Consider the following 15,503-nt stretch of genomic DNA (forward strand, 5'->3'; position numbering starts at 1 on the left):
GGGCAGTGGCTGGAGAGATGTGGGTGGTGGGTGCCACACCCTGCCAAGAATCTGGAGTTTAACCTGCGGGCTCAATGGGGCAGTAAAGGGTTTAAACTCAAGGAGACTTGCTTAGATTTGCACTGGAGAACAGTCCCTCTTGGAGGTGTTTGATGGATGAGCAGCAGGTGAGGGGAGAGGCGGGAGACCAGCTGGAGGCTCCTGCAGTGGTCCGGTGAGCAGTGATAAGGAACTCGTGGACAAAAATCAGATATTGATTAAGAACCTCAGCCCTTTACATACCTTCTTTCATCTCATCCACACAACCACTCCACGAAGTCAAAGGCATTAGTTACCCCCATTTCACAGATGAGGAAACTGAGGCTCAAGGAGGTTACGTGACCTGCCCAGGTTCACGTAGATAGTGACAAAGCCAGGACTTGAACTCCTGTCAGTCTGGCTCCAGAGTCCCTGATGGTAATGACTAATCTGGATGACACCACAGGAACAGAGAGGAGGGGTGTACTAACAAGAGACATGGGAGTACGATGGTCATCAGGCATAGCCCTGGCAGCAAACAGAGCCCACCCCGGTGCTTCACAGGGAGAGACCCCAGTGAAGGGACCACCTACAGAGGTGTAGGTGGGGTTAAGGAAGAAAATACAGGTGTTGAGGCAACCGCAGGAAGCCCTCACCACTCCTAGGCCTCTTCCTGAGCCCAGAGAGGGCCAGAGCCACGTGAGGAGCCCAGCTGCCGCCAGAGACAGCACAGAAGCAGTGGCTGCAGGGAGCACATACCCCGTCTTCTCTCTCCTGGCCCCTCCCATCTCCTGATGGTGCCCTCCATCCAGCCAGAAGCCAGAGGGCAAGGGAACCTGGGAGGTGCAGGCGTGGGAAGGGCAGAGAACGGGTCTGGGGGTGGTTCAGCAGAAGGAGATGGGCCTGGGGACTGAATAGGAGAGTGAGGGTAGGGGAGGATTGCTGGGGGACTTCCAGGTCCCTAACTTGGGTGACAGGTGGATAGTGGCACCATCCCTGAGTCGGGAGGAAATGGAGCTACTCAGTGGAAGCTCTGATGGGCTCAGCTCTGGCTCTGGAGTGTGAAGGTTTTATGGGACACCTAAGTGTCACCTAGGTCTCCAGTGACAGTGGTATACGCAGGTCTGGAGCTCAGAAGAGAAATAGGAACAGGGAAAGAGATAAAGGAATTGTCAGCACAAGGAAAATGGTTGAAGCCTGAGAGTGGGAGTGATAACTCAGGGAGAGCCCTTTTAGGACAAAGAGGGTCAAGGACTGAACCCCAGGGTCCATTTCCATCTTAAAACAATGGTGGGGCTTCCCTGGTGGCGCAGTGGTTAAGAATCCGCCTGCCAATGCAGGGGACACTGGTTCGAGCCCTGGGCCGGGAAGATCCCACATGCCATAGAGCAACTAAGCCCGTGTGCCACAACTGCTGAGCCTGCACTCTAGAGCCCGTGAGCCACAACTACTGAAACCAGTGCGCCACAACCACTGAAGCCCACGTGCCTAGAGCCCATGCTCTGCAACAAGAGAAGCCACCGCAATGAGAAGCCCGCGCACCTCAACAAAGAGTAGCCCCCACTCATCGCAATTAGGGAAAGCCCACGTGCAGCAACGAAGACCAAATGCAGCCAAAAATAAAACAAATAAAATAAATAAATTTTTAAAAAAACGATGGTGGAGGAGTGGAGAGAGAAAACACCTCCTTTGCACAGGGATGACCCTGAGCAGAGGCAGCCGGGGGTAGGTGGCTCTGCTGGTAAGGGTCCCACTCTCCTGCTTTCCAGAGTATTTCTTCTAGTGTTGTTTCATCATTGTCCGAAGAGCTGTCTCCAAATGGGATGTGAACCCACTGGGATCATCTTGTGGAAGAATGTATTACAGCCTTTGTTTACTTTTTTATGTAAAAAAAAAAATGAAAGAAATTAAGCTTTACTAAGATTTAATACTCAGACTGACCCCGGGGCCCTGGCCCAGTGGGTGTGTCTGGTGGTCTCATGCAGGAACTCTCCTGAGAACGGAGTGGTTGGTCAGTCTGTGACACGAGCCAGCCACAGGGCATTGTGTCCAGGATCCCCAGGACAACCCCCCGTCCAGTGATTCTCTAGGAGGACTCAGTATAGAATTGTACTCACAGCAATGATTAATTACAGAGGAAGAACGTAAAGCAAAATCAGCAAAGTGAAAAGGCACATGGGGTGAGGTCACAGGGAATCAGGTGCAAGCTTCCCAGAGCCTCTCCCAGTGGAGTCACACAGGGTGCACTTAATACCCCAGCAACAACTTGTGACAACACACGAAATGTCTACCAGGGAAGCTCACTGGACACTCAGCCCCCAGGGTTTTTATTGGGGTCCGGTCACCTGGGTACCCTCTACTGAGCACATACCAAAATTCCAGGCTCTCAGAAGGAAAGCAGGTGTGCGGCATAAATCACGCTGTTTGCACAAACCCTTCAGGCACAGAGTCACTCTTATCATTGAGGGAATGGTGGGAACCCTCCCCAAATCCAAGTTCTCAAACACCAGCTTAAGCAAACCTTGCCAGCAGGTCTTGGGCCTGCTAGGTTACCTCTTTTCTGGCCAGGCATCCTCACCCATTCTGTGCTTTCAGTTTATGGCAACATATTGCCATTTCCAGTTGCCAGGTTAAATTTACATCATCGAGTTTTTACTGACTTAACTCACTTGTATTATTGGGTCTTAATGAATTTGACCCTACAAAATAGACAAGTGGCCCGAAAATGATTATGCCAAAGAAAATATAAGTCAAAGCAAATATAATAATGCCAAGCATATTGGAGTAATACTTTAACCCAAAATAAGAGATCTTTGCCACATTATGAGGTAAAAATAACCATATTATTTCATCTCTTACCATCCTTTTAAAAATTTCCTTGTTCTGTATATGTTCGTGTTTAAAATTGTTTTTCTGATGGGGGACATGATCAAAAGGGCTTGGAGACCATTGGTCTTCACAGTCATGTCAACCATTAGCTCTAAAAGTGTGTTGAAATCAGCCAGTTCTCAGGCTGGTCAGCTACTCCCCCAGTGTGCTGTCCCTTTGACAGCTGCCTCCCGGGCGGGGATGGACCTGATTGGGGTAAGGAGACTCTCCGAGGAGCAGGCGGCATGATGTGGGGGAGAGAGGGCTGGACTGGGTCAAGGCCTTGACTTCTGGGCTCAGCTCTGGAGCTGGGAGGTGTGGTTGGGAGAAATACCTTAATGCCCTGAGTCTCAGTTTCTTCATCTACAAAGGGGTTTTCTCAACTCAGTTGATGACTCCAAAAAATCACTCTGGTTTTGGTTGTTGTTGTTTTATTTGTTTGTTTTTATCATCGTATACTTAGTTTCTGGCCCAGTAATCCTCATTGAATGAACAGGTGAACAAATGAATGAATGAATGAAATGATCTGTAAAGTCCTGTGCAACTCTGATAGGCTAGGAATGTGTGATCTGGTCATTGAATAAGCTCAGGTCTAAATTCCGAATAATTGGCTCCTTCCCTGTCTCTATTCTGTTACTTTTCTTCCATCCTTGTTTTATAATACGGGTAATGACGTGGCCATCCTACACCTTCTCTAAAGTACTGTGATTCGTTCTTGCCTGTCTGAAATTTTTGAAATTAAAAAAAAAAAAAAAGAAGAAGGTTAAGTCCTCACCCTTACCATTGTCAGCATTCACACCTCACCCATCTGTGTTTCTGAACAATCGAGGTAATGCTGTTGTCCTACCTTAGGGGGTTGGTCTTGCCATCTACCGAACCAGTTCCTACTTTTACAGATAAAATGGAAAGGGGAAATGCCCTGTCTCTGAAAAGCTAGAGAACCAAGTTGCTAGAAAGGCAGTGTGAAGGGACTCCCTGAAGGGAGCATGTCTGGGAACCTCCTACATAACTGCCTGCAGCCCTGGGCTGGATAGGAGCACTGAGGTGGGCAAACCTGCTGGGCTCTGGACACAGAGGGCCCGGCCTGTCCACTCCAGCCCAACTGTCTCTCTCTCTCCTAACGCGCCCACCTTCCTGCTATGTTCAGCTGAGGCAGGTGGGGACCTTTCAGGGGGAACTTAGTTCAACAGAGCTGAGAAAGAGCCAGGGAAAGACCATAGTCTAGAACCAGAGCTCACGGAGCACGCAGCCTTTTTGTCCCAGTGAGTGGGAGGCCCCAGAACCCAGTGGCATACAGCCCAGTCCTGGGCCATGATGTGGGGACCAACCTGGAGCTAGGGGAGTCTCCTGGTTCTTGGAGGGTATCCAGACCAGCCGGTGAGGGTGGACTCGGGAGAGGCTGGGGTCTGGCCACAATGGCAGTGCAGGTGGGGAGTGGGCATCCAGGAGGCCCCCAAGACCTAACAGGTGGTGACCCAGCCTGCAAGGATCAGGCTGTTGGCTCCTATCAGGGCTGGAAGTTTGTGGCAGCCACCAGCCCGGGGCTGGGGATCAGGGCACACTTCGGTGCTATGGAACAGCTGAGAGCCAGATAAGGCCTTAGTCCTGAGCAGGGACCCAGGCAGCATCGCTCCTCTCTCTCCAAAAGCATGAGGAGACGGGCCCCTGGTGGGAGTGGAAAGGTCACAGCCCCTCTCCTCTGGCCTTCCCCCTCAATGAGCAGCCCCTGACGATGGCCAGGAGCTGGGCTGGTGCAGCTGCCAGTCAGGCATCCCCGGGGCCAGTTCTGGCTGAGTTCTGCCCTGGTTTACCAGAGTGGCTGGGTCACTAGCGCTGGAGAAGGGCCATGCAGGCCTGTTGTCCTGCCCAGTCTCAGCCCCTGCAGCTCAGTGCTCTCCCCTCCCCGCTGCCCACAACCCAGAACCTGGGAGTCCTGTGGAAGAGGTTCCTGGGACTGCCTCGTCTCCTAGAGACTTGAGTGAGGAGGCAGAGAAATCAGCAATTGGGAGCACCTCTGCAGGCCTGTCTCCCCACATAGAAGGCTGTCAGAGAAGGAAAGGAGGGAGGGAAGATCAGAGGGCTGGTCTGAAACCCCTTAGTGGCGCCTCAGTGGTCCTGGGGGCCTCTGTGCCTCTGTCTATGACTGGCTCCCTCTGGGCTGTGGGCCCATGAAAGGCAGGATTTGAATCTCATATGCCTCTGCGCCCAGGGCCCTGGCCCTGGTCTGGCGAGTGGCCAATAGAACTAAACCTCTATCAGATTGAAATGTGATTGAAGGACTATTGATGCTAGTAAAACTCTAGTGTGTAAAGTAGAGCATCTGTCCCCATCTAGAGTCCCCCTGTTGGGACACTCTCCTAACTGATGAAGTCCGTCCCCCGGGAGATGTTAATGCCTCTGTTTTCTCATGGCCTCTAGGTCAGGACCTGGATTCTCACCGTGGGCTACACGACCGCCTTTGGGGCAATGTTCGCAAAGACATGGAGGGTCCACGCCATCTTCAAAAATGTGAAAATGAAGAAGAAGGTAATGCCTCCTTCTGTTGCAGGGTGTTTGCAATGTTCATTTAGTATTTATTTTTAAAAGATTTATTAGGCACCTACTGTATGCCAGGCACTGGGCTATTTCCTGGGGATTCAAGCTAAACACAGCCCTCCATCCCTCCCCACCCCAGCCCCCAACACCTTCAGCCTCCTGGGGACATCAGACAGCTAACAAAGCGTTTACAATGCAAGGTGATAAGGGCTGGTTGGGTCCATATGGGGGATACTGGGGTATAGCACCCAGGGAGGGCTTGGTGTAGGAAGTGACACCTATGCTAAAACCTGGAGGATGAGTGGGAAGCAGAGGCTGGGGAGTTTTCCCTCTCCCAGAGGGAACTGTGTGCACAGAGGCCTGGTGAGGGGAGGGGTGTGTTCACGTTGCTGAGGGCTTCATGGGGAAAGGGTACAGGAGGAAGCCACAGGGGGAAGGCAGGAGCCACGGTAAGGAACCTGAACTTTAACCTGTGGGCAGTGGGGAGCCCTTGAAAGAGGAGAGTGAAACAGGGCAGGGGCCTGATTTAATGCTTCCATTTTCAAAGAGGCCCTTAGAGGACAGGAGCCCTTCCTTCGTGTGGGAGGAAAGCAGTTGCCACCTCTGTGGTTGGCTGTAACCATCATGTTGATTAAGCTTGACCCTTAGGATGTAGTCATAGAGAAGCTTTCCCCTCACTGTCCTTTCTAACTCTTCCGATGGCTGGCACTCTTCTTCCCTTGCTCCTAAGATAAAAATTCGGGCAAGTCTCATGACTTTGAAGGTCCTCTGGTCAACAGCTAATATGTGGAGTCCATCATAATATTCAAAACCTCAAACTGCCTTCAAAAGCATCGCCTCTTCCTTCCCCAGCTTGGCCTGAAGCAGCCAGTCACCTGCCCTGGGAGAAGGGGTGCGATGGGCTGCTTCTCTCTTTTGCCAGACTGAGTGTTTTCCCCATCCCATTCCCAAGGTTTCTGAACCCTCCTGAGTTGGGGCTTCGAGTGGTGGAAGGGGCAGGAAGGACCTCACTTGCCAGGAGCTGCATCCATCTTGCTGGGCCTGGCACTGGTTAAGCACACCCTTTAGGCTCTCATGGAGTCCTTTTGTGGAATTTTCAAAGCCCCCATTACTGGGATTTACTCTCCTGCAGTGGCCCCAACATGGGTGAAATACTACCCCCTTTGGCCATTTGTGGCTCCTTCCACAGACATGTGGCAGTCCCCCACTCCTGGGCCCGCCCCTCCAGCTTGCCTTGGGCAGGCCACACAGCTCTACCTGGCCCAGGGCCCACACCTGGTGCTCAGGAAGCACTCACACATCCTTCGCTCCTACAAACTCAAGGAGTGTGGCTGATCCCACTGTAGCCACTTCCCCTCTTCCGCTCCATCCATGGAGCAACTGGCCCGTTATCCTCCCGTGGGTTTCTCAGGCAGGAGTGAGGCATCAGCTCACCAGGTCCCCCAGGCTGCAGGGAGCCCTTAGCAATCAAGCCATCTGAGTGCTCTCCTTAAGCCTCCCTCTTGATTTGAGGTCAAGGAGGAAGCATACCCCCCGTCCTCTCACCTGGGGATGAGGTGAGATAGCATCATGACACGTCTTTCCAAAAATCCTCTTCTTGATTCAACTCTCCCCACCCCCACACACACACTTTTTAAATCCCTGATGGGTGTATAACCCATTTACAGACATCTCCTCTGAAAATCCTGCACTGTGACCTCATCCGCTCTGGAACGTGGTGCCTGTTGTTCCAGTTCTTCATCCCAAACTTGCATTTGCCATCCAATTACCTGGGTCATAAGCCATCACGCCTGTGGCAGACAGCAAGTGAGCCTGAGGTGGTAGGGCCAGCAGACACAGCCGGAGAGCAGGCTTCTACTCCCTGCTTCACTGCTGACCCGCCATGGGTCCTTCAGCAAACCTCTTCATCTTTCAGGGCCTCTGTTTCGTTATCTGTAAAAGGGTGAAGTATTGAAATGGCATTGTCTCCTGAGCTGTGATTCTGCCTGGTGCCCAGTGGCACCTCTCACTCATCAGCCTCACTGCCTGCCCCTTCACTGCCAGGGAGCTGCTCTCCAGATGGGGGCGGGGGTGTGCCCTCCCTTCACCCTCTCCCCCACACCAGACCACCTTAGGACAATTATGGGCTGCATTTAGAGGGAGGAAAGAGCTCGGCTCTGCCACCCATTGCCTGTGCTCACCTGGAAATCCCTCCTCTCACTGGGGCTCAGGAGCATTTGTGACAACTCCCTCCTGTCTGTAATATGAGGAGCCTGGCCACCTGGTCCTTCTCAGACCTGGCTGCACATTACAATCAAATGGGAGCTTTTGAAAACTACAAGAAGTAACCCAGCCCAGCCCACACCTCCGGGCTGGAGCTGAGCATTGGGAGTACTAGACCTCCCCAGGTGATCCTAATATACAGCCAGAGTGGGAGACCTCTGGTCTAGATCAGGGCTACTCAGAGTGCAAGCTGAACCAGCAGCATTGTTGGCATCACCTGGGAGCTTGTTAGAAATTCGCTTTCTCAGCTCGCCCAGCCCTGAGAATCAGGTTCCTGGAGCCCAGGAACGTGTGTTTCCACCAGCCCTCCTGGCAAAGCGGATACAAGCCAAAGTTTGACAGCCACCAGGTAACTTCTTGGGCCCCTCATGCTCTGTGGCTCTGCCATTTATGACAAGTCCATCCTGGTTTTGAAGAATCACAGTGTTCGTTTCTTTGTGTCAATATGTAATTCATGCACATTATTATTGGCAATGGAGAACTGGCCTTTATTTTCTATTACTCATGTGATCACTAAGCAAGAACACTCAGATTGTCTGGCAACAATTGACAAAACATGCCAGGGAAGACTTCAGGAGTTCAGTTGTCTGAAAGCGCCATAGGAGTTGGGGCTGTGATGTGGCCACAGCCTGCTGGGCTGCCTGGGACAAGGGGACTCTCCCCACCCCAGGGGTCTGGGCAAAGTGAGAGCCCAGGCAGGTGGTGGGCCCACGCATCCAGGAAGGGGCCTGTCTGAAAAACTGCCAAAGGCTTTGAGTACAAGATTTGGTCACCAGTTTAGCCTGTTGTGAAAATGATTTAGGCCACATGAATACACCTTTCCAGTGTGAGACAGTTTTTGCTCTAGGCTTTCCAGTTATTCCAGGAAAAGTGTTGTGGCGCTACAGCTGAGTATCATTTATCAGCCAAATTAGAGGAGGTTAAGGGTATAGAAGAGAAATTTATACCTTTCACAGATCAGAAACTCAAGTTGGGAACGAGATTGTTTTTAAAGGGTTGTGGCAGTCGCAGGTCAAAACTGGGATTGAATTCTCCATGACTCCAACATTTTACATAGCCAAGGTTGGTTTTTATTGTCATTGTTTTGTTTTATTGGTTTTTTTTAAGTTTAAACTTTTTTTAAAGTGAGCCTCTTAGTTTTCTTTTAATGTTTTTTCTTATGCACTTTAAAATTTTTATTTATTTATTTTTGGCTGCATTGGGTCTTTGTTACTGTGCACGGGTTTTCTCTAGTTGCGGTGAATGGGGGCTACTCTTGCAGTGCGCGGGCCTCTCATTGCAGTGGCTTCTCTTGTTGTGGAGCATGGACTCTAGACGCACCAGCTTCAGTAGTTGTGGCACGTGGGCTCAGTAGTTGTGCCTCGCAGGCTCAGTAGTTGTGGCCCACAGGCTTAGTTGCTCCGCAGCATGTGGGATCTTCCCAGACCAGGTCTCGAACCAGTGTCCCCTGCACTGGCAGGCGGATTCTTAGCCACTGAGCCACTGGGGAAGCCCTTAATTTTTTTTTTTACTGACACATATACAAGATTTACCTAAATCTGAAAATGCAATCTCACACTTCTTTTTCAGTCTTTTTACCCTTTTCTTCCTTCCCTGTCTCCCACCTCATCCTCCCTCCACCCACCATGTCACACCCTCCCCAAACACACATACACAAACTTCACCCCATATGGCTACATTTGAAAGACATTAAAGAAAAAGAAGCCTGTTAAAGGAGGTATTGACATGTGGTGACTTAATGCTTCTAAATTCAGTATTTTTATAGTATCAATCGTAAAATCTTGAATTGAGAAGCCTCACTACCACAGTCTTTTTTTTGTTTAATTTATTTACTTTTGACTGCGTTGGGTCTTCGTTGCTGTGCGCAGTGCACGGGCTTCTCATTGCGGTGGCTTCTCTTGTTGCAGAGCACGGGCTGTAGGCGCACAGGCTTCAGTAATTGTGGCTCTAGAGCGCAGGCTCAGCAGTTGTGGCTCACGGGCTTAGTTGCTCTGAGGCATGTGGGATCTTCCCAGATCAGGGCTTGAACCCGTGTCCCCTGCATTGGCAGGCGGATTCCTAACCACTGTGCCACCAGGGAAGCCCACTAACACAGTCTTTATTCTGCCTCTTCACTTACTAGGACCAAATTGGAACGTTGAGACTAGAGCGGTAACTCAAAGATGAGATGTTGTGGGGGCAGATGTTTTCTGAGGACAAAGAAACTTCACTACATATATGACTTGATACGGTTGCAAATAATAACATAGGGCCATCCTCTCAGACCTTCATCCAGGCTCAGCTTCAGGCAAATGCCAAGAGAGTGTCCATCATCTGAGTGACGGCAGGAAGGCAGGGCCTCCGGTTGTACAACTCCAGGGGGCACCATTCACACTGTATTCCCTCTGGAATGGCGTCCCTGGAAGTAGGCAATAAGCTGGTCCTAGTAGAAGGCCAGTCTGAATCAGTCAAAATAGCTGAAGTTTTTTGGAAAAATAAAGAAATGCCGTTTTCCCAAAAGAAGATGTTGGCCAACTTTTCCTGTAAAGAGTCAGACAGTAACTATGTTAGGCTTCACAAGCCACTCAACACTGCCATTGTAGAATGAAAGTAGCCAAAGGCAAACACATAAACAAATGGATATGACTGTGTTCCAATAAAACTTTATTTACAAAGACGAACAGTGGCCCAAATTCGTAGTTTGCTGATCTCTGCTCTAAACAACCATGGGAAGTGATGTTTACTAGTAATAGCTAACATCTGTTGAACAGTAATTGTAAGCCAGGCTCTGGTAATCTAGTGGTTTGTGTGGTCATCATCCCCCATTGTGTAGATGAGAAAACTGGCTCAGATGGGTTAGGAAACTTACCAGGGTCTCCCAGCTAGTTAGTAAGATTCAAACTCAGATCTGATGCCAGAACTGGGTGCTTAATGGTTGCTGGGTGCCTTCACTCTCATCTCTCACTCAGTGAGAATGGAGCACAAGTAACCTCCTAGCCTCAGAGAGAGAACTCGGTTTCATGGCATCAGTGTGCACTGACATAACCGAGGAAAGTTTGTGCAGCTTTTGAAGAGAAAGCTGAAAAATAAGAAAGGAAGTCAGGGAAGCTGAGGTGAGACTAGAGACATGGCCTTGCCTAATTCTAGTATTCTATGGTGCTCAGACTTTGTAGGGTTAGGTCAGTGCTATTTTTTAAATTTAAATTTTTAGATCTTTTTTAAAAGATTATTTTTGTCACCTCTCTTTAGCATTGTATTGTGTATACGTATGGGGTATTTGTATAATTATTCATTATTAGTCTCCCACTATCATGCATGCTCTGTGAATGTAGGATATTCATGTTTTGCTCACTGCTGCAGCCCTAGTGCCTAGAAAAGAACCTGATTCAGAGTAGGCACTCAATAAATGTTCCTGTGATTAATAAATCAGATGTGATCCATAACTACTTAAACTAAATCCATTTAGTCACAAACAGTGGTCAAGTGCCAGGCTTTGGAAATGGTACCAAAAGGAAATTAGACATGTCCTCTCCTGTTACTCTCAAGATCTTCCCACCTTGGGCCTGTGTGATGATTAGCCCTGAGTCTAGCAGAGCTGAGGTGCAGTATCACACTTTGCCCCTAGATGTCACTGTCCTCCACATAAACACAGAACCATGCATTCTCAAAACCCAAGTAATGGTAGCTACAGAGCCCATTTGTTGAGCATCTTCTCTGAGCCAGATGTTGTGCTAGGTGCTTTCCATACATCATCTCATTTCACTCTTATACCAACTCTGCAGCTTAGAGCTCACCGGTCTCACTTTTAGAGGAGGAAATAAGCCTAACAGAGTCATACAGCTTGATCAAGATAACATTTCACAAGAGCTGGGATTAGAATGAGGTCTTATAGATCCAAAACGGTGTTCTTTTTCTGCACCGTACTTAGAGATATTACGTGAACCTCCCCACTCCTTGCCATTTTACAAATCAGAAATGCAGAATAAGAGAGGAAGTGATTTGTTAGGGTCACACCAGGTCACAAGGGATGGTCCACATAATCCCAGGTCCTGTCTTTCCACTGCCACTCTGCTACCTCACACTTCATACGTGAGCCTTAAAATTGGGAGGACTTGACTCTCATATTTACCAGAGAGAAATTCTGATGCTCATCTTCTGTGCTGCATGCGTGCCTTCCCTATTCAGGCAGCATCAGGAGAGGTGCAGCATCCACTCAGAAGGGAGGTCTCTCCCCTGTAGGGGCTCACTGAGGGTGGCCCCAACCCATGTTTCTCAGCCCTACCCTTCAATGTACTACTTCTTGTCCAGTGTAGACTGTGCAGTCCCAACAGACCTGAGGTGTGGTGTGCTGGAGTGTAAGGTGGTCCGTACTCCTGTATGCATGAGCTCTCAGGAAGAGGCCAGGAGAAAGTGGTACTGCTGAGCAAGTTCAAGTTCACTGCCTCCTGGGAGTTAGACTGTGGGGAGAGTAGTACCCCTTATGTCTCGTGGGAAAGACTTGGCAGAGAGGGAGGGACCTGGAGGTGCTGGCACTTGCTGGTTGGGGAAGTTTGGGGAGGGGAGAGGACTGAGAGGCTGAGGCCCGCAACTCTGCCTGCCCGGTGCTTGTGGCATCTACATCCTCCTGCCCATCTGGTAGTCACTGCTCTGGATCAGGCCTCATCCTTCCTCATCAGGACAATGGCCCCAGCGCCTAACTGGCCTCCTACTGCAGGATCCCGCCTCAGGTTCACCCCTTAATGCTGCAGAGAGTTCCCCATCACGCTGATGCTTAAAGACGCTTAAACCTCCAGTGGCCCCCATGAGGCCCCATCACATGTCGTGCAGGCTCTCTCTCTCCAGCCAGCCCTGTTTCCAGCCACCCACAACCGACCCCATGCACACCCAGCCACACAGAGCCTCTCACAGAAAGAACAGGGTGTTTCAGACAAAAGAACCAGCACCTACAAATGCCTGGGAAAGGATAGGAACCTGCGGCAGGTGGTGCCTTATAGGAAGTAGAACCTGAGCCCTAGGCAGGAGACAGTGACCTTGAACTTGCTCAACAGCACCACTTTCCCCTGGCCTTTTCCTGAGAGCTCATTCATTCATTCTCCACATGTTCCTCAAGAAAGTTTGAGAGCCAGCCCCTGCACAAGGCACCAGGGCACAGAGGGGAGACTGGATGATCGCTGCCTCGGTTCTGATAGGAACACAGTTGCAGCATGGGCCCCATGCAGGGCACGCCCAGATTCACAGAGGAGCAGCTGCTCAGGCTCAGTCTTGAAATCAGGGTAGGAGGGCACCAGCAGAAAGGTGGGGGAAGGAACTTCCAGGGGTCAGGTGCAGTGTGTACAAATGCCTGGGGCTCAAACAGCCCTGGGTGAGCATCAAGCAGGGAGGTCCCTTCCAGCCTGTCCTCCAAGTCCTCAGCTCCTCAGGCATTTCTTCCCTTTGGCCCAATTTCTCAAGGCTAACAGGGAGCTGCCTGGTTCCCCTGAGGGCAGGGGTTAAACCAGGTTTCTACAAGCTATCAGCGGTTCACTGAATGCTTCTGAAAAATCTCAGAGGGGGGCTTTGCCAGTGCCCCACCCCCAGGTAAAGTGGTCTTGGTGGATTTGATCTCTTTGGCAGTAACTCAGCAGTACTTTCTTGTTCTTTTCACAGTTTGGCCACAGAGAAGTCTCTTGAGTTTCTATTTCTCCTTTAAGGATGGCTTTAATCATTAAAAGCCAGACCTGGCGATATTTCTTAAGCTTCTGCTTCAGTTTTGTTTATTTTTCTATAGTCTTTTCTAGAACTACTTCATCACATTAGCTTTTGTTTGGCATTGGGGTGGGGGGTGAGGACACATAAACGTGCAATGAGTGAAATACAGGTTAGCTTTGCCCCAGACAGCATTTGTCCCCAGGCCAATCTCCATCAAACGGACATAAAGTGGGGTGGGACCTTCACAGTGTAATAAAGATACCCCAAGCTGAAAAGTGGGATGGGAATTATATTTCTTCTTTATATATTCCTTCATCTCAATTCAACCAGACAAACTTCTAAGTATCGACTGCATGCCAGGCCCTGCTAGGTGCTGAGGGCAAACAAATAAATAAAACAGGCTTCCCTTTTGTCAGGGGTTCCCCAGTTTACTGAGGAGGGCAGATGTGTATACAACTTAATATAGCATCTGGTCACTGTAGAGCCTGGTAGGTGCTGTAAATGTTTGAGGGTGTGCACTCTGGAGAGAGGAGGAGCTTGGTTCGAATCTAGGCTTCACCTCTTAGTATCTATATTCCACTGAGCAAGTTACTTGGCCCCCAGCACTAGCCTCAGTTTCTTCATCTGAAAATTGGGAATAATAATAGTATTTGCCTTTGTATGAGATGCTGTATGTAAAACAGTCAACCTAGAGGTAGGCACAGTGTAAGTGTTCACTAAATGTTAGCATTTGTATTTATTCTCTTTCTTGTAGTTATGACTATTACTATTCATATGTATAAGTATTGAACTTATTAAGTATGATTAAGTATGGGAACAGAGTGCTATGGGAGTAGTTAGTTCTGCTGTGGGAGTTAGGGAGGCTTCGTGGAGGAGGCGAAATGAATCTGGGTCTCTAAGGATTATTTGCCACATAGAAAGAAGAGTGTTCGAGACAAAAGAGCCAGCACCCACAAAGGCCTGGGGTGAAAATTACAGCAGGGCCAGAACCTGGGAGTCCTCAAATTTAACTAAGTATATGTGTGTGTTTGGGGCATGGACAAGCCAAGCTCATGAAAGGCCTTGAATGCCAAGCAAAGGAGCTTGGCTGGATTTATCCTGAGGGCGATGGGGAGTCTGAGGAAATTTTCAAACTGGGGGTGACGCCATTCAGTCACCCACCTGACCTGGCCCCTCGGCTGCTGTTTGGGAAGCTCTCTCACGTTCCTTCTGCCCCTGCCCTCTCTGCAGATCATCAAGGACCAGAAACTGCTCGTGATCGTTGGGGGCATGCTGCTGATTGACCTGTGCATCCTGATTTGCTGGCAGGCTGTGGACCCCCTGAGAAGGACAGTGGAGAGGTACAGCATGGAGGTAAGCACCTGGCACCAGCAGGACGGAGGCCTATGCTGCTCCCAGGCGCCCCCTGGGGACGGCAAGGCAGCACATCTCCTTTACTGCCCCAGGTACGCTTCTTGAGAAGAAATCGAGGTGGTTACGGGGAAATCATCACAGGTCCACGTGGGTCCACGTTCCCTATCAGGAACGTCTCATTATTTCCGTTTCCTTCCATTTGAGACATATATTATTTCAGGAGGGCCAAATATAAGGTCTTCACTCCTGGAAAAAAATGGTGAAAGAATTTGTCTAGGTGTATTAATATATGCAGAATTGAGGGGAAATGTTGGGTCGTTTAAACCAGTATATTCTCTACACATTGTAGAAGCCCCCATTTATATGATCCATCAGCCTAGAAATTACATTGCATTTTTAATCTCTCCTTTAAAGTGAGTTCCCTAAGGAGTGCTAGTAGGGAATAAACACTCTGATAGCTCCTCCAGTTACTAGAGGATCTTCAAAGTGATGTGTTGCCAAAAAGAAGAACCTTACATAAAAGTACCGTTAAATATTTATTTTAGTAGTCTTGCGTTGGGCCTTGCTCTTAACTCACACTGGTCTTCCGAGGATGCTCCAGTTAGAGAAGTTCAAGATTAGGGAAGTTGTAGTTTTGTCGACTTCCTCCTAGAAGTGTTAAACATGCCTTTGTCGGAAAGAGCCAGCTGAACGGCGGTGGCTGTACAGTATGACTTCCCTACAGTGTAGCAGATTCTATTGAGAAAACTGGAGTTTCCTCCAGTTCTCTCACTGCACTATTAGGGAAATCTTTTTGTGGG

At 49.5% G+C, this 15,503-nt stretch overlaps 1 protein-coding gene across 1 annotated transcript in view; it reads left to right on the forward strand.

The window, feature by feature from the left end:
• GABBR2 (gamma-aminobutyric acid type B receptor subunit 2) overlaps positions 1–15,503 on the forward strand; it is a 354,769-nt gene that overhangs the window by 286,459 nt on the left and 52,807 nt on the right. Inside the window, exons 12-13 of the mRNA XM_024734390.1 lie at positions 5,305–5,412; positions 14,581–14,703. Coding sequence (XP_024590158.1) covers positions 5,305–5,412; positions 14,581–14,703 — 231 coding nt within the window. The remainder of the gene's footprint in view (positions 1–5,304; positions 5,413–14,580; positions 14,704–15,503) is intronic.

The sequence above is a fragment of the Neophocaena asiaeorientalis genome, unplaced genomic scaffold (assembly GCF_003031525.2).
Source record: "Neophocaena asiaeorientalis asiaeorientalis breed wild unplaced genomic scaffold, Neophocaena_asiaeorientalis_V1.1 scaffold192, whole genome shotgun sequence".
Lineage (NCBI taxonomy): Eukaryota > Metazoa > Chordata > Mammalia > Artiodactyla > Phocoenidae > Neophocaena > Neophocaena asiaeorientalis.